Genomic DNA, 19,185 nt, shown 5'->3' with positions numbered 1-19,185 from the left:
TATCGAAATTAATGTGCTGCGATGCTTAGAAAACCGATTTGTATTGTCACTCAAAAAGTTTCCGCACACCCGCCCCCCCCCACCGCGTAATTAGTTTGTGTTACCCCTTTGTCAACGTCGCACATGCTGTGAGCGCCAACAAATGGAAGTGTGAGTGCACGTGTGTGCCTTTGTTACGTGTATGGGGAGCGGTAGTGCAACGGTTAGCGCTACGCTGCGCTTCTAAACCCAGCGACCCGAGTTCGATTCCTGCTCACGCCCAACACCAGTGACGATTATCTGAATCGGCGCTAGCCCCCCCCCCCCTTTGTTCGACTCAGCCTCAAATGAGTACCTGGTGCGATGTGTAAACATCGCCACTAGAGAGACAAAGGCGGCCGGGCGTGGTGCTGGCCAACCATCCCCTCGTGTGCCGTGCCGTCCTTCATCGGTGCTACTCGCTAACAGCACTTTCCGCAACAGTCTGTTGAGGCTATACGGGGGGCCCTTGTCTCTTGTGCGTGTGTCCACATTCTAGGGGTGACGTGGGACGCGCACTCCTGCCCCGATCTGCCCGTTCCGGTGCACGGCCGGCGACTGGGGGGCGATTTTTATATCGGCTCGTCCGTGGAATTCTCCTGCGAGCCAGGATTTTCACTCAGCCACGACCTTCCTCTGACCTGCCAGGACAACCACCAGTGGACACAGCAGCTGCCGACCTGCGACGGTGATGCTCCACACCAGCGCTGTTCGGCTGTCCAGTGGGAAATGCCAAAGCGCTCTGATTTATTTTTTGGAGCTGCAGCATTACCAACGGATGTCACGCGTGGCACCAAGTCACCGATTATTTTAGGGCACTAAACGCGGAAGCAGACTGCCTGCGCGAACTGGCGTGGACAAAATTTTGTGCAATACGGTCGCGTCAAATTACGTAACGGTTTCGAGAGAAAACGCGGAGGAAAAAAGCTACGATTCGAGTTTTGGGTAAAAAAATTGGTGTGTGTGAGACCAGGCGGGGGGAAAGATTAAAAAAACCCTCAGAGAGACCAGGATAGGAGTCTCATTTGGGTCACCAAAAATGATAGAAGCAAAAAAAACGAATAAATAATAACAGCACAGAGTAGAAGCAAATTGAAATCGGCGCACACGAATATAAAAAAGCAACCGTGTCAGGTCAGAGGGAGACCAAAATAATGTTGGCAGAAGAACATCACAGGTAGACTGCAAATCACGGGGAGCGGCAGTTGTCATTCCAGGATTGGTTTCCGGGAAGTCATCGGAGCTGCAACATCCTGGATATGATATCCAACCGATGATGATGATGTGCCTTATAAGTGTACCGTATGTGTATATATCGATGCGTACGCATACACTATATCTTTGTGTGCGTGGTGTTTTTTCACTTCGCGTTTCATTATTAACAGCGCGCTCTTGACATCGCGGTGCTGTGTACACAGGAAGCTATTTAATTTTGACAAAATATGACGCTGCATCATATCGCCTTATATTCCTGAATAATTAATATTATATCACTCGTTGCCCCTTATATTTGCTCTCGTTTTTTTGCCGTTGAATGCAATTTTGTTGTAAAATGTCCCACCGTTGTGCGACGAACGATTTCTCTTTCGCATTGTGCCGTGGATTAACACTCCGCTACTCAAGTGTGTGTTTTTGTTATGAGCATTGCGCCCGCTGGCAGGTCGGCCTCGAAACAATAATTCCCAGCCAATAAAAACAAAAGGCACGACAAGTGAACGTCTGCATTGGCCCGGGAACATTTTCGGAGAGGGAAAAATTGCGTCACGTGACGCGGGTGTTCGGCTATCTTCGACGATTTGTCGTCTTTCTCAAGCCCTTCGTACGACCAACGGCTAAAATTAAAAGTGCCTGGTAATGACTTTAACAGCCAATCTTTTCTCTCTTGAGTTGAAAAGACCGGGAGTTACAATAGCAGCAGCAGCAGATGTGTGTGATTATGATGAATTATATGTAGGCTGTCAATATAATTATTGCACCATTAATCTATTCTTCAGTGAGTCCTGCTGAGGACAGTATACTCGTCATTATATACCGTATTGTCGTGAATGCAGCTGCTTTATTCATTGCAGCACTATTATTTCCAGACAGCGCGTCAATGTGTTTACTTGATCATACGTGGTTGTACTATCAGCGTCTCTAATTGATACTTTTTCGTGAAAAAGTAGTTGGCGTAGTTTTACATTTGCCAGGCAATTGAATTGTAAGGACATTTTTAAGTGCAAACCTTGAACAGTTATCGGAATGTTTTCTTTTCTTTCAGAATCAGAATATATATTTGTACTGCAGGAGGAAACTGATGAGCTATAAAGATCTTTCCCACAGATGTCCAGTAGGGGCACGTGGTCAGAACGTTGAGGATGACACTTATACTTGGCTCAGGAGGACAGCTCTTTACTCAAAGCCACCTCTCATTGCCACTATAATTTATTAGCACTTTAGGGTTGTGCATTGTTTAATCACCCCTTGGTGGATTAAGTGGTTTTAGGTTAGCAGCATATTTGCTTACTCTGTCAGAATCAGAATCGTTATTTATCCTGGCGAAATCCGATGAGCTATGAAGTTTTTCGTCAAAGATGTCCGATAAAGAGTTGAGGCGTTTCAATGCTAAGAAGTTTTTTTTTTCTTTCACCGTATTATGAGCAATTGCTTAATCTGGGAAACACGATAATTTTCTTACATTTTATTCACTATCTCACGTCGTTTTTCATGCGTGCGTGCATTCGTGTGTATGCAATTACCGGGTACACAAAGATGTAATCTTAACATTGTTGCGATGTGTGACTAATGCCATTGATGCCATTTCCTCTCTCCCTCGCTTTAGCCCTGTGCGGAGGATATATAAAGGCATCGACGGGAACCATTCTGTCACCGAGATTCCCCAACTTCTATCCCAATTCCCTGAACTGCACGTGGACTGTGGAAGTGTCACATGGCAAAGGTACGGGATGCGCACAGCAACACAACTCGAAATCACCCGGCAGCCCTTCTTGATGTTAAACTGGAAATGACAATGCACATATTCGTTTTTTTTTCATTTGTGACGTAATCCAACATCTCTTTCATAGAGCATTGCAGCGACTGTTGAGCACATTGCATTCCGTATTTGAAGTTTTCACCATGTAGTCAATTTAAAGAGAAGAAATAAAAGGCTTTACCATTTCTGGCAATAACACCTATGTTGAAACACCAGACAGACCCGTTTGCATTAACCACACATGCTTGCGGTAAAACGTTAAAAACAAATATGCTTTGATAAATAATCGATGCATTGTCCTTGAAACTGATTGGCCTCCTTCATGGCCTCGTCTCGCCGGTGCTGTAGACCAAAGGGTGCTAAAATGAGAACTGTGCAAGAGCAATGCGAACACCAAAGCATGAATAGTTTACTGCTTAACCTGAGCTGTTAAAGATTATTAATAGTGTAGTGTGTTAACTTATGCGCACACTTGTACTCGGAGGCAACACGTCTATTTAACACAACGGGTAACTCTGACAGGGTAACAGCACAGGGTGGTGACCACCACGGCTAACTAACTGACACTCGGAGAGACAATTCTATAGTCGGACCCGGACAGCTGACGGGCTGCCTGGTCCACACGTGGAGACTGGAGACCGAGGACCGAGGGCGGCGACTTCATTCCCAGAGTTGAGCGCCACGATCCCTCTCGGGACCCCGCTTATGACTCCCCTGGCGTGGCTAGCTCTGCCCTTTGCCAAGCCCCCCTTCCAGAACCCTCGTGGGGACTCTGGATCCCCACCACGTGATCCTCTCACTCCCGACTGGGGCCCCTCTGCCCCCTCTCGTCCGGTCACGTGTCCTCCCGGGTTCACCTCGCTGTCACGTCCTGACGCGACCCCCTTCTCAGCGACACCCGGGCTCCGCCCTTACACGACCACCCCTCACACGGCACTGTCTCTACACCGCGGTGGCCCCCTCGAGACCACCACAAACGTATAAGAATGGAAGAGCTACACTGAGATTGCATGAAGAAATTAACATTCAAAAATACGTGTCAGAATTAATGCATCATTCGTTAAAAAAAAAATCTGAAAATGAGTTTATTTGGCATCAGTAAACTGGCACATTAATGATGACCAACATTTTCAATTTGGATCCACCCCCTGTGTTCTTTGTGGTCAGCCAGGGGGGGGGGGGGGCTGGAGCTGATTGGTCTTCTACAATTACATGGCTGGAGGGAATGTCTGGACACATAACACGTATGACTACTTGTAAGCCTGCCAACCATGACATTACAGTCGCACTGGGCATGAAGCTAAGAAAATTGCACCAAAGATGAGTGTGCATCACAGACTGCCAAGCTGAGACGTGTTGGGAGAAAGTTTGAGTGCACTAAGGCGGCTCCCTGCTGCTTCTCTTTGCACTCCCCAGCGTGAATTTTAAGCCATAATCTGAAAAAATTGTTCACGTGACAAATGGTTACATAAGATACCTCGTTGTACCGTGAACGAAACAAAAGCGTTGTTCGTATTGTTCGAGTGAAGAGCAACGGTTGCATGCTTGTGGCGAATTAAAATGTAGTGGTGTCCATTGCCCTGTTTGCTCGACGCTGGTCATTAGGGGCCGTCCATAAATTACGTCACGCGATTTTGGACGATTTTGACCCCCCCCCCCCCCCCCTCGTCACATGGCGTCACAAAGTCAGACCCCTCTCAAATATGACGTCACAAAGCTCTGCCCCCCCCCCTCTCCAGGGGTTCATATTATTGGTTCTTTCGGTAAAGTGACGTAGAAGGTAAAAATTGAAATAATAAAAATAAAACAATACAATTCTCACGACGTTTCGATTGCAACACAAGCAATCATCATCAGGTGTGAAAACCACAGCAAGAAAATTTTAAAAAGTGGCGGTTTTTTCTTAACGTCAGCACCACGGACAGCAACTGGCGGTTGTTCAGGCGGACGAGTCCATCTATGCTCGGAATGGAGGAGAGGGGAGAGAAATAGAATGGAATGCGGTCTGAAAGTCACCGTAAACGTGAACAACAATCAATTAAGACCCGAAATGGTTTATCAAATCCTTCCAATGATTGCTAAGCCAGAATCCATCTTCTCGGTTGAAATTGTCTCTGTGTTTGTATATGTGGATAGCCTCATGAACGAATCTCTCATGGTAGCCAGATGGCTTGCAGAGAACCTCTGTCCTGGAGAAGTCAATGTCATGTGAGCCCATTTAATTATAACAGTGGTCTGCCACCGCTGAGGTGTTGGTCCTACCGTGTTTTAGGTCTGCTTTGTGTTCACGGACGTGGTCCGAGACATGTCGTTTGGTTTCCCCAATGTAACTGCTACCACAGAGGCAACTTAGTTTGTAGACGCCAGGGTACTGTATGTCTGGAATTATATCTTTTACAGACGGGACCAGATCACGGATTTTATGGACTGTGTTGAATTAGACATGCATCTTGTGTTTATTCAAGATTTTGGAGATCTTTTTTGTGACCCCCGCAATGTAGGGTAAGGTGATGGTTTTGAATGGCTCCTCAAGAGGGTCCTTCTTCATGGTTGGAGTGATGGCTTTGTGGATTGTGTCGTCGGAGTAACCATTAGCCTTGAGAGCTTGGTGTACGTGCTTGAGTTCACTGGCAATGTATTCTTGGTTGGAGATGCATTGGGCTCTATGATGTAGAGTCTTGATGAGGGAATTCTTCTGGGATGGATGGTGGTGGGAATCCGGTTTTAGGTAAGCATCCGTATGGGTAACTTTCCTGTAGACAGAGTGGCTCATTGAACCATCAAGTCTCTTTTTTATTAGGACATCCAAAAAAGGTAGCTTGCCATCTTTTTCGACTTCCATGGTAAATCTGATGGCTGGGTGTATGCTTCAAATCGCTTTAAACTCTTGTGATTGTAGTGCATATTTAATGTGCCGCTGCACTCTGATGTAGGAGAAAACATTTATTAAAAAAGTCTATTTAATTAAGTAGAACGTGTTGTCTATATGTATTTAAAGTTGAGCATTTTGATGTGACGTCACATTTCTCAAACCCCCCCTCGTCACACATCGTCACAAATGTCTGACCCCCCCCATAAATGACGTGCGTGACGTCATTTATGGACGGCCCCTTACTGATCAAAACAATATTATTGCTTTTCCTCATGAATTGTTCAAACGTATTTTTTTCCGGGGCACGCTAAAGAGAACATTATTTGGATACGGACAACTTCAAGCCTATGACGGAAATAATTTAAACATTCAGTTGTATATTTCGTGCATATGGTACTGTTGTATATGTTGGTTATCAAAATTTGTTATGTTGTATGCGTGCGTGGGTGAAATTATTATGTTGTATATGTGGGTTATGAATATTCAGTGAAAATAATAATAATTAAATGAAATTTGGCCAAATGTGTAATTATCCGGAAATATGTTAATTTATGTAATTATGCACATTTTAATTATGCCAATTCGAGAGGTAATCGTATTAATTATGCGAGTGGGTGTAATTATGATAATGCAAGTCGTTATGATAACCAGACCCCGCCTCGGTGATGAGGGTGGGTTATCGATCGGAATAAGGCAATTAATCGTATGCAGTTATGCAGGTGTGGTGTAAGTATGCAAGATTGACTTAGATTAACTCGGCATCGTTGTCTAGGTTCGTCTCATTCTCGCTTTAACATTCCCAGAGTGTGTATTCGTGGTTATATTTTAGGTCCCCGATTCACCCCGTTATCGCTTTAACATTTACTGAGTATGTGTTAGTGTGTTTATTAAGGTCACCAAGTTCAGATCTCAACGCAGAAGCAGATCTTATGCATAGATTTCAGGAAAGAATCACACAACCACTTCTGTATTGATCAATTTATTACTAATTCAACCTTAACTATGATATAGTATGCGAACTCTCAATCCCGGAACGTCAACACGGCATCAATACAGTATCATCAACGATTGTCTGATTTCACTTTGACAACGGCACATGGATCCCGCATAACGCGATGGTTGTTAGTGAGAGAGAGAGTCGTTAAAATATGCAAATACTAAGCTAAGAAAACCTTAACGTTAATGAATGATTATACTCAATATTGTTCACGCAGTACCGCACTCCTTATTGATCATACGCAACCCTTATCACGTTGTTAGCACCTTGGGTCACGGGACAGTTGAATATTCTGTAGAGGATGCGAGTACGTGCGGCGATTATGACTGAAAGATACTTGAAAGATTATACGGCGATAAAAAAAACACAATCAAAAACAGTTATTATTCTTAAAGGCATCAATCTCAACAGATACATCGGCAGGTTATCTGACAACAGAACGGCTCGGAGTAAGGGCCTGCGACGGTGCTCCTTTTCCGAAGATCGTTATCTTATACCAAGTTTACTAATTGGGGACCAGATCACCTGATAAGGATCCGGTGGGCCACCACTCCCCACGTGAGCGTGGCTCGGCGGAAGGAGGTGCCAAGAATCAGTTCGTATTGATGGATCTGTTGGGAATTTATGCGATTAAGAGTACAGCCCACTAAATATTAAAGATAAAAATTACGAATACTTTTATAAACGACGGATGGCCATCACTCGGTCTCGTTGTGATGCCTTCCCAGCCACAGATGGCTTATGGGTTCGAGTGTGTTTGAGTGGTAAGAGTTGTCTTGAATAGTCAGTGTTCGGAGTCGATTCTTTATGTCAAACAGACGCCTGGTGGTCGTGTGGTGAGGGGGCGGTGCGCGTCATACGTATCAGTCGCTCCCCTGTCACCGTGGTGAACTGGTTCGGATGCCCGTTGATACGCTGTCGCAGTTCGGAACCCGGTCGGTAGGTGGCACCCACAACTCGCTCGCAGCGTGCAGTGTTGTCGTCGACTAGGGTGTGCACGGAGCCTCGTCGCCAAACCGCGACCCTCACCACTCCGGCGGCAGCAGAGACCTCCGACTCGGCAGAGGTTGACCCACGCAGGCCGAGTTGAGCTGTCAAGCGGGTCTTGCCCGCCTGCAGAGGAGATGGGGAGCCGCTTGAGTCGAGCCCCGAGAGCCGGCTTTGGTAAGCCGATCGAACTCGGCTGAGTCCCAGACGAGCTGAAGATGAGTCGAGCCGACCCGCTGGTCGCAGCTCGCTCCTGAGCCGACCCTCCCGGTCGAGCTCGCTCCTGAGTCGACCCGCTGGTCGCACTCGCTCCTGAGCCGACCCTCCCGGTCGAGCTCGCTCCTGAGCCGACCCGCTGGTCGCACTCGCTCCTGAGCCGACCCTCCCGGTCGAGCTCGCTCCTGAGCCAACCCGCTGGTCGCACTCGCTCCTGAGCCGACCCTCCCGGTCGAGCTCGCTCCTGAGCCGACCCGCTGGTCGCACTAGTTTCCAATGCTCAGGATTCTTTCCTTTATGCCGAAAAATCCCCCTGGATCCCGCCCACAAGGCGGGGCTTCTTTCGATTTTTGCTGTGTCAGGATCTGTCCGTAGGCAGGTGTGTCCATGTGTGTGTCCGTACGTCCGTATGTCCTTGTGTGCATCACCCACGGTATTTCCGTTGTCACACTCCCTCCATAAAACCAACGAGCAAACAATCAGATGTTACAAATTGCCTCGAAGTCGTCTCTCTGTCTGGGTGCAATATTATCTCTTGTCTGGCCTTCTTCATGAACCCAAAACACAGACGTTACAAATCGTCTCATAGGCGTCTTTGTTCGTGTTGCACAACCTGGAGGGAGGGGCAACACTCTCTCCGACCCGGCGCACAAAGAAATGGTTAAGAAGTTTTAAGTTAACATTTGTCCCTTACTATTTCACAGTTATGATTCTGTATGTAACCTAAGGTCTGTCGTTTCCCATCGTGGTGCTTGACTCAAGTGGAGGTGTTTCCCCGAGCGTATACACACTCCTATCCCGCGCTGCGGGGATACAAAGACGGCCGGGATCTCCCTTTCTCTCCGACCCTGGGTTTAACATCGTTTTTTTTTTATTATGTATTTATATTCGACCTGGTGGTGATTCATCCCGTTATCCTGGCTTTTCCATAAGTTTTACTTTTGTCTTTTCATGCATATGCTTATTACTATTAATTTATTTCCGATATCTTAGGTTAAGGGGTAAGTTTCTTGATCCTAGGAATTCGTATTCCTTGGTGTCTGCATGGTTATATAAGCGGAATATAGTTTACGGTGAATAGCGTTAACATTGATGTTATGTACGATATTATGTATTGTGATGTCTTTAACTTAACTTGTTTGTCAGGGCTTTACTGACACGAAGTTGCATTCCATAGCCCCGCAGTCTTTGCCCCACCCTATCTCTGCTCGCCGTGGTTGTTGCTGTCCAGCTGACGCCGTTAACTCAAGGCCTCATTAATTTCCGTCACTCCTTGTAGGTGAGGGCGGTTGAACCTTGGAGTCAGTTCTGGTTTTTGTCTGCCTGCTTCTTCTTGTGTCCCCTGACCCCGGGAGTTATTATTTCTACTTTTATGGCCTGTCGAAGCCCGACTCGCTGTTGCTGGGCTGGTGTCGTTCCCGGCTTTTTGCTTACGTTTGCAGTTCGCCGTGCTCTTAATTTCCTTCCCTCTTCAACCTTATATCGACTATTCGCTCCTGTCTGGGTGCGATTCAATTTTGACTTAGGAAGGTTCTGATTGTCATATGCTTCGGGTCGAGTTGTATAGAAAGTATTAAAGTATGGAAATAACATTTCATATTGACTTAATGATGGTGATGGTTCAGTAGGCGTAACTTGTGGCCTGGTTTAATTGGAGTGGGTGTGAATATCAATAACTTTAGCCTACCCTGTTGTTAAATTCCGATTTTAACGTTACTTTAATAGCAATACAGAATAATTGAGCTTTTTGTCTTAACTAGGCGAACGCGAACTTCTGGTGACCCCCGCAGCCTTGTTGTTCAGCTGGGTCTGCCTCCTTGAGAGATATACACCACTCTTATTCTCCTCTCACTGTGGCCATCCAACCTTCTGCTCTGGGAGTGTTATTCTTAATTTCAGGTCAAAGGCCCCCTCACGTTCAGACGTGCAGGGTTGTTTAAATCAGCTCCCTCCCCTGTGCACACAGCCTTGAGCTGACCCACTTATTTTCGTTCCCTCAGCTGCAGGAGGACAAGGCGTACTTCTACCTCCCCCCTGTGTGCACGTGTTCCAACTAGCTCGGAATCCCTAAACACACAATCAGTGATGATTCCTGGCTTTCTGTGGTTGTGATTTAGACAAAGGCGCCTCTGCTTTCTTCCATTGCCTTTGAGTAGACACTGCCCTATTATTTGCCCATGTGCTGAGGTCATAGAATTCGTTTTGACTTCAGTAATATTAACATTCAGTATTGGATTAGCAAATGGGCAATGGTTCATTGATGTAGCTCGCAGCCTGGTCTCCAATTTGAGCGAGCGCGAGGATCGATACTTTAGCCTACTCTGTTGTTGAATTTCGAATTTTGACGTTACTTTAAAACCATGCAGGATGGTTGGGCTTTTTGCCTTAACTATGTCTGGCTGACACTCCCACTGTCTCTGCCGCCTGCACGGGTGACATGTGCCCGTTCATCAGGCCTTATCTTTCCTTGAAGCAAGGTTGCAAATTCTGCCATCCTAGCCCTCCTCCAGTTCATTACTTAACAACACCTGGTGTTTTGCAGTTTGCTGCGCTTTGGTGTGTTTCATTCATTAAAAAGTAAAAAGATAATATATAAAAATATCATCAAATATTATTAATCCCAATTTTGGAAGAAGGGTTAGTATACAACATTCCGCCCTTTTAAAAATGACCAGTGGTCAAATGGCCACGGGTTATTTTAAAAAAAAAATGTATACCCTTCTTCCATCATGAACCATCGATTGTCCTCAAGTTTTGCTGCTATTCCTTACAACGCGTGCGTACGTGTCACAACTTAACATGGTTATATGTGACAAGAGAGAGGAAAAAAGAAAAAGAAAAAAAAATTCTAAAGGAAGGTAAAACGATAAGGGAGGGAAAAATTATTCTATTGACTACGTGTTATAGGAGATATCGTTAAAAAGATAGTTTCTACGGTTATTCTTGGGTGGCATCATCAGGCCTTGGCTCTATCCCTGTTCCTGGGCTTGATCAGCTCTTGGCTCCCTTCTAGCTTGGCAAGGTACGTTAGCAGGAGCGTGAGCAGGAGGGCTGCCATTCCAACACACGAGACAGTTGGACACATGTTTGTGTATGTCTTCCCCCATTTTTGGCCAGTAGGCCACCTGTCGCAGCATCTGTCCCGTATTCACCTCGCATCGGTGGCCGCTGCACGGTTCATTGTGGGCGTGTTGTAACATTATTTCTCGATATTGAGAGGGGACTACCCATCTAGGTCGACCGTCTTTTTTGTTTGTGTATACCAGTAGCCCTTTTCGCATTGAGAACCTTTTGATTTGGCTATGCATGATCTCGAGCTCTTTGTTGTCATTCAAGTTGTCAGTAGTGATTGGTTTTCCTGCTGGATCTTGGATATGATCGGCGAGTGTCTTTAGTGTTTCGTCCTCTTGTTGCATTCTGATCAGGTCTTCGGAAGGCTGGGCACTGTTCAATTGGGCTCTGGTTCCAGCATCTGCCGGGTTCTTCCCACTTCTTGTGACCAGTCTTATCACGGCGATGTCTTGGTTCGTCGACTCTTGTTGTCCGTCTCTGTCGGTTTGGTCTTCTAGCTTCCACGGGGTGCCTTCCAGGCTTCCCACTTTTGCTATGGCATCTGCTTGGTCGTTCCCAGTTTTCTCTTGACCAGGTATCTTGGAGTGCCCTTTGACTTTCTTCCAAAATATCTTCATATCCTTGTTCTGAACCATCTTATCTATGGCCTCGAATAGTTCTCGATGGTGAATTGGTTTATTCCTATGGTTCTTCATCTCGTTTTTTTTCCATATGGGTAGGTGGTGCAGGAAGCTGTGCTGTACGTAGTTGGAATCAGTGCACACCACCATGGTCCGTATTTGGTTATCGGATGCCATTTGGACAGCGATGTGTACCCCGACCAACTCTGCATACTGGTTTGACTTTGGTCCCAGCTGAAATCCCTCTTGAATCCCTGTGAGTGGGCCAGTTTCCCAAATGACTCCTGACCCAGCGTGAAGCTTGTTCTCCTTCATCTTGGAGCATCCATCGATGTATACCACTGGTAGGTCGGCACATGTCTCCTTCCTGAAGGGCAGGTACCTGTTGTCCTCCGGAGGTATCTTTCCGTCCTCTGCTTCTATGCTGTCAAAGGTACAATCATGTAAATCGGCAAGACCTTGGGCCATTGGACTTTTCTTGTTTTTTGCGTATTTCACTGTGATTGGTAGGCCTTGGAGTGTCAGTGCCCAGCTGGCTATTCGGCTGCTGGTTACGCGGCCCTCTCGAATCTTCTTACTGTTGAGGTATGCCAAGGATTCATGATTCGTTTCCAGGATGATCTTCTCTCCGTTCAACAAGTTCCGAAAATGTTGTATGGCCCAGATGTTTCCAAATATCGCCTTCTCACACTCGGAGAACTTCATCTCCACTCCCCGGAGGGCTTTGCTGGCATAGGCAATAACTCGTTTCTCTGCTTCCTGTCTCTGGTACAGTACCGAGCTGATACTATGATCTGAGTATGCGGTCTCCAGGTAGTATTCTTTCCCTTTCTCTGGGTATGCTAGGCAGGATGCCTCTGTGATCTGTCGTTTTAATTCTTTTTCTGCGGCTTCCTGTTCCTGTCCCCACTCCCATGGTTCGTCTTTTTGCAGTAGTTTGACTAAGGGTCGAACGATTCCTGCGTAGTCGTCCACGAACTGTCGAAGGTAGTTGCAAATCCCTAAGAAGCTCCGAAGGGTCGTGACTGTGGTGGGCGATTTGAGTGCGAGGAGGGCTTCAAGTCTTTTGGTTTGGGGTAACATTCCCTCAGTGCCGACCTGGAGCCCGAGGTAGTCCACCCTTTTGCGTGCCCACTGTCCTTTTTGTATTGAAATCTTTGCGCCTGCTTCCTTTAACTGCTCGAGGGTGTGCTGGAGGCTCTCGAGGTGTTCTTCCCATGAGGAGTCCTTGACCAGTATATCGTCGACATAGACGATGGTACCTCGCTCTTTTGCGTCGTCCATTGCCTTGTGTAGGAATATGTTAAAGTCCGCAGGTGAACTTGAGTATCCAAATGGACATCGGTTCCAAGTATACTGTATTCCATTGAATGTAAATGCCAACTTGTATTGATCCGCTTCTTTCACGGGCATGGTCCAGAAGCCATTTGATAGATCCATGGTGGTGAGAATTTTTGCGCCTTTTATTTGGTTGAGATTCTGGTCGATTTCTGCCATTGGCCATCGAGATAGGGGAACCGTTTTGTTGAGTTGCCTATAGTCGATGGTGAGTCGCCACTTGCCTGTGGGTTTCAATACAGGCCAAATCGGTGAGTTGTAGGTTGAGTTGCATTCTCGAATTATATTCTTCTTGAGTAGGTTCTCCAAGGTTTCTTGGATTGATTCGTAGGCAGCCAGTGGAATCTTGTATTGTTTCACATATACCGCTGGCGCTCCTTCCAGTGTGGGAATAGATACCACGTGTAGGCCGGTTTTGCCGCAATCATAGGGGTCTTCTGAGAACAGGAAGTGGTATTTGTGGAGCAGTTGACGAAGCTCATTTCGTTGAGTGTCGTTCTCGAGGGCGTCTGCTGCTTCAATTTGTTGTTCGATTTGTTCTTCTATTATGGAGACTCCTTGTCCTGGGTCTGGGTCCAAGGCCTTCGTGGTTTCGGGCGGCTCGGTTGAAAGTTCCTTTTGCGTTACTATCGGTTGAGTTGCCTTGGCTTCATCCGAGGGTAATACGCTCTTGCCCTTGTGTTCTCCTTCATCAGTTTGCAGTTCGTCGGTTTGGCCTCCAGGGGGCGGTATATACTCCATGAGGGGACGGTCATTTGGTGATACTGACTCTAAGTCGGCTTCCTTTCGGTCCTCTCTCAGTCTGTTAGTCATTAGCTGAGTGATTCGAATTCCTGCTGGGAGCTCGTCTTCGTTCCTGATTGTCGTTGATAGGTCGTCGAGCTCTTGTGTTATCACTTGGATTCCCGTGGAGTCTCTCATAACGTCTTCATCTTCTGAGTCCCTTTGTTGCTCCGGCATTGACTGTGCCCAAATTTGTCGGGATTCAAGGTTCATAATGGGTTTCAGGCGATTCAGTAGTTCTATCCCAATGATCAGCTCTTTTCCGGGGTTCCGTACGACATATAGGGGATGGTTCATGTTGATTTTGTTGAACGTCAACTTCGTCATAACTTTGCCCAATGGTCGCATGTGGGTCCCTTCACATCCTGAGTAGGTAAGTTTACTTGGCATCATTTGTAGTGTTTCATTCTTCCTCTGGAGGGCAGTCTGGAGTTCGTCAAATAATTCTCTGGATATCATGGATATTTCTGCTCCAGTATCACAAAGGCCCTGGCTGGTCAGGGTGTCTTGCAGTATTACTTCCACGTGGACTCGTCCGACTGGTCCTACGGGAATCAATTCCCCCAGATGGTACCCTTTTCCCTCTGGTACCACTTCGGTGATTGCTTCGAGGCTTCTTGTCTTCCCTACGTTCACTTGGGCTACCTTTGCGCTGGGTGTGTCCTCCTCCTGTGTGGGTATAGTTGGTATTCTTCCCTTCGCTACTTGCATGGGAGTCTTCATACTCCCTAGGAGCTCTTTTTCCATCCTAATGTGGTGAGCATATCGATTCCTGTTAGCTAACGGTGGTCTATGCTCTATTGCTAGTGGAGGCGGCAGTGGGGGACGATATGGTGACTGGTTTGGTGGGCGTCGGCCTCCGCGGGGTAGGTATGGCCCGTCACTCGCTCTTCCTCCTCCATAATTCCAGCCTCCGCCCTCTTCTGCATTCCATGGTGGTGGCGGCTGTGGGTGCCAGGTTCCTCTGGCCTCGTTCCTCCCCCCACGTGGAACGTTATTCAGCGTGTTGTGGACGGGTGTTGATTCTATTGGGTTAGGCGCCCTCTCCTGGGGGAATTCATGTCCACCCCGTGTGGCGCTAATATTATTCCTTGGAGATTCGCTTCCCTCCAGATCGAGGCATTCTTTATCTCTGGTGACGATGTGGGTTTTGGCTATGCCAGTGGTTTTCCGTCCGTTCACCCAGGCCGTGTGGGCCTTGCTTTCAATCTGGCGTAGGGAGGCAGTCTCGGGGTCCAACATCATTCCTACTATTCTCACTATTTCAGGTCTCAATGATTGGAAGAACATCACTTTTAAGACTGTCTTATCTCCCTGGGCATTGTCCACGTCCCCTGCGTAATATGCTTTCTTAAGGCGTAGGAGATAATCTCGTGGGTCTTCGTCTACACGCTGGGTCATCAACTTTGCCGCGTTCAATCCTTCGGATAGTGTGGAGTATTCCCCAAATCTCTTAACTACTGCTCGGCTCAATTGTTTAAAGTCACTCTTCACCCTATTTGGCAGGGAGGCTACCCATGGTCTGGCGGGTTCATGTAGGCTCCTTGATAATAAACATGCCTTTTCTGCTGATTTACCCAGACCCCGGATCTTAGCCTCCTGTTCTACTGTAGCTATGTGAGTGTGTATATCCCTGTTCTTGTTATGTGGATCGAAATAGGGAATTCTCACGAGTGCTTTGTCCATTAGTTTTAGTGTCTTACTGTTAAAAGTGTGTTGTTCGTCATCAGTGGTGTCGGTTCCTGAGGAGTGCTCCCTTGAGCTACCCTTGTCTCCACTATCACTGTTGTCATGTGTCCCGTGTCTGTGTCGTGATCTCCCCCTGTCCGAGGATTCGTATCTGTCCCGTTGCTTGTGTCTCTTGTTTTCCTTATGTGGGTCTTGTGATTCGTGCTTGTGGGTTGGTGTGCGTGATCTCCTTGAGCGGTGTCTATGTGGTGAGTGTTTTTGTCCTTGACCTTCATGCTGCCTACTACGTGTGTGGTGCCTGCTAGGTGAGGTGTTGTATTTATGTTTGTCTCGTGCTTCATGGTTATCGGGATTCCTGTCTCTGTCATCTGTGGTGCGGGTGGTTTTGCGTGGGTGATTTTTACATGTCATGCGTCCCTCTGGTGAGCTCTCTCTGTTACCCATGTCGTGTTGGTCATCGTCAGAGGAGTCAGTGTCAGATGAGCCGTCACCATCACGGTGGCTCTGCTTAACATAACTTTTGTAGTGCCTTTTGCACCTGTTACGTGGGTCAACTTGGCTCGGTGATTTCTGCTTATCCCATGGCTCATGCTTGTGTGATGTGCGTCTCTCTGGTGAGCTCCTGTTACCCGTGTCGTGTTGGTCGTTTTTGTGCGAGGTGCGTTTCTCTGGTGAGCTGTCTTTGTCATCTGCATCATGTCGGCCATACTTGCGTAGCGTGCGTCTGCCTGGTGTGCTGCTTATGTCATGTTTCCCGTCTTGCACCAGCTCCGCCCTTTTCCGCTCTATCATTACAGTGTATCCTGATGACTTAGGGTTAATTATTTGTCTCTCTCTAACGTTGGGGTGGTCGGCCTCATGTTTTCCCGTTTGTATTATTATTTCCTCTTCTCTCTCCTCGATTTGCGAGGGTGTTACTTTATCAAAATTGCTTTGCATAGTAGCCATACTCATTGTGAGACCTGGCCCTGGGCTACGTCCACGTGGCTCGGAGTGTGGTAAATTGTTACTCCCGTATGTGTTCTGTGTATCAACGTCTGGGTGTTTCACTGGTGCATTTAGTGCGGATTCTTTCTCTCTCACGAGGGCGTGCAGACGCTCTACCTGCACCATTAAGGACAGTTTCTCTTGTCTCTCCCTTTCAAATTTTTCCTCATTCCATAATCTTTCTCTGTCTGTCTGTGCGAGGAGATACGAGTCTACCCTCGCTATTTCTGCAATTTTTACGTCACGTTTGGCTTTGCCACATTTCATCACATCCTTAAGTAGTTTCCTTCTATGGGCCTTAACATCTTCTGTATGGCTCCCCTCCCATATATCTCTCTGCTCCGTCTGCTGGCTAGCAGTCCGTCCAGTACGTTTTAACACAAATTCCCGATATTGTTTTTCCATAGATTCCATCTCCTCCTCAGAGGTCCACTCTGTATCAGTGTTATGCGTTGGTGTGTCAAACTCAGAATGTTGTGGATCCTGTGCCATCTCTATTATGTAGTGTGGTTAATAGACTTAAGAGTGTATCTTAATTCTAACATCTCATGTGCGTCGTGAGTTACTCTAGAATTCCCCTTCAGAGCACATATAAACAATTGTATAACAGGATGCGTCAGTTCAACTCGAGCAAATAATCTCAGCCCAGCTGTCTTTGTTATACTCTGCTACTCTGGTATTTCCCTTCAGAGCGCGTTTTGTTTGTATACCCCCGTTTACAATCACAAGGCAACGTTAGTTCACAACACTTTGATTAACACAACAGTGATTCGTTCCTGAATTCATGCATAAACTGTCTGCGAGAAATCCCGGACGACGCCACCCATTATGTTGTATATGTTGGTTATCAAAATTTGTTATGTTGTATGCGTGCGTGGGTGAAATTATTATGTTGTATATGTGGGTTATGAATATTCAGTGAAAATAATAATAATTAAATGAAATTTGGCCAAATGTGTAATTATCCGGAAATATGTTAATTTATGTAATTATGCACATTTTAATTATGCCAATTCGAGAGGTAATCGTATTAATTATGCGAGTGGGTGTAATTATGATAATGCAAGTCGTTATGATAACCAGACCCCGCCTCGGTGATGAGGGTGGGTTATCGATCGGAATAAGGCAATTAATCGTATGCAGTTATGCAGGTGTGGTGTAAGTATGCAAGATTGACTTAGATTAACTCGGCATCGTTGTCTAGGTTCGTCTCATTCTCGCTTTAACATTCCCAGAGTGTGTATTCGTGGTTATATTTTAGGTCCCCGATTCACCCCGTTATCGCTTTAACATTTACTGAGTATGTGTTAGTGTGTTTATTAAGGTCACCAAGTTCAGATCTCAACGCAGAAGCAGATCTTATGCATAGATTTCAGGAAAGAATCACACAACCACTTCTGTATTGATCAATTTATTACTAATTCAACCTTAACTATGATATAGTATGCGAACTCTCAATCCCGGAACGTCAACACGGCATCAATACAGTATCATCAACGATTGTCTGATTTCACTTTGACAACGGCACATGGATCCCGCATAACGCGATGGTTGTTAGTGAGAGAGAGAGTCGTTAAAATATGCAAATACTAAGCTAAGAAAACCTTAACGTTAATGAATGATTATACTCAATATTGTTCACGCAGTACCGCACTCCTTATTGATCATACGCAACCCTTATCACGTTGTTAGCACCTTGGGTCACGGGACAGTTGAATATTCTGTAGAGGATGCGAGTACGTGCGGCGATTATGACTGAAAGATACTTGAAAGATTATACGGCGACAGAACGGCTCGGAGTAAGGGCCTGCGACGGTGCTCCTTTTCCGAAGATCGTTATCTTATACCAAGTTTACTAATTGGGGACCAGATCACCTGATAAGGATCCGGTGGGCCACCACTCCCCACGTGAGCGTGGCTCGGCGGAAGGAGGTGCCAAGAATCAGTTCGTATTGATGGATCTGTTGGGAATTTATGCGATTAAGAGTACAGCCCACTAAATATTAAAGATAAAAATTACGAATACTTTTATAAACGACGGATGGCCATCACTCGGTCTCGTTGTGATGCCTTCCCAGCCACAGATGGCTTATGGGTTCGAGTGTGTTTGAGTGGTAAGAGTTGTCTTGAATAGTCAGTGTTCGGAGTCGATTCTTTATGTCAAACAGACGCCTGGTGGTCGTGTGGTGAGGGGGCGGTGCGCGTCATACGTATCAGTCGCTCCCCTGTCACCGTGGTGAACTGGTTCGGATGCCCGTTGATACGCTGTCGCAGTTCGGAACCCGGTCGGTAGGTGGCACCCACAACTCGCTCGCAGCGTGCAGTGTTGTCGTCGACTAGGGTGTGCACGGAGCCTCGTCGCCAAACCGCGACCCTCACCACTCCGGCGGCAGCAGAGACCTCCGACTCGGCAGAGGTTGACCCACGCAGGCCGAGTTGAGCTGTCAAGCGGGTCTTGCCCGCCTGCAGAGGAGATGGGGAGCCGCTTGAGTCGAGCCCCGAGAGCCGGCTTTGGTAAGCCGATCGAACTCGGCTGAGTCCCAGACGAGCTGAAGATGAGTCGAGCCGACCCGCTGGTCGCAGCTCGCTCCTGAGCCGACCCTCCCGGTCGAGCTCGCTCCTGAGTCGACCC

The 19,185-nt window shown here is 46.9% G+C and overlaps 1 protein-coding gene across 3 annotated transcripts in view; it reads left to right on the top strand.

The window, feature by feature from the left end:
• Window positions 1-19,185, top strand: part of LOC133353013 (CUB and sushi domain-containing protein 3-like) — a 639,938-nt gene that overhangs the window by 438,739 nt on the left and 182,014 nt on the right. For all 3 annotated transcript variants that reach the window (XM_061569078.1, XM_061569077.1, XM_061569076.1), the window contains 2 exons: window positions 518-706; window positions 2,840-2,956. In XM_061569078.1, coding sequence (XP_061425062.1) covers window positions 518-706; window positions 2,840-2,956 — 306 coding nt within the window. The remainder of the gene's footprint in view (window positions 1-517; window positions 707-2,839; window positions 2,957-19,185) is intronic.

The sequence above is a fragment of the Lethenteron reissneri genome, chromosome 42 (genome assembly GCF_015708825.2).
Source record: "Lethenteron reissneri isolate LAM-NWPU_2019-01 chromosome 42, ASM1570882v1, whole genome shotgun sequence".
Lineage (NCBI taxonomy): Eukaryota > Metazoa > Chordata > Hyperoartia > Petromyzontiformes > Petromyzontidae > Lethenteron > Lethenteron reissneri.
The sequence above is the reverse complement of the archived record's forward strand: the minus strand, read 5'-3'. Positions and strand labels throughout refer to the sequence as shown.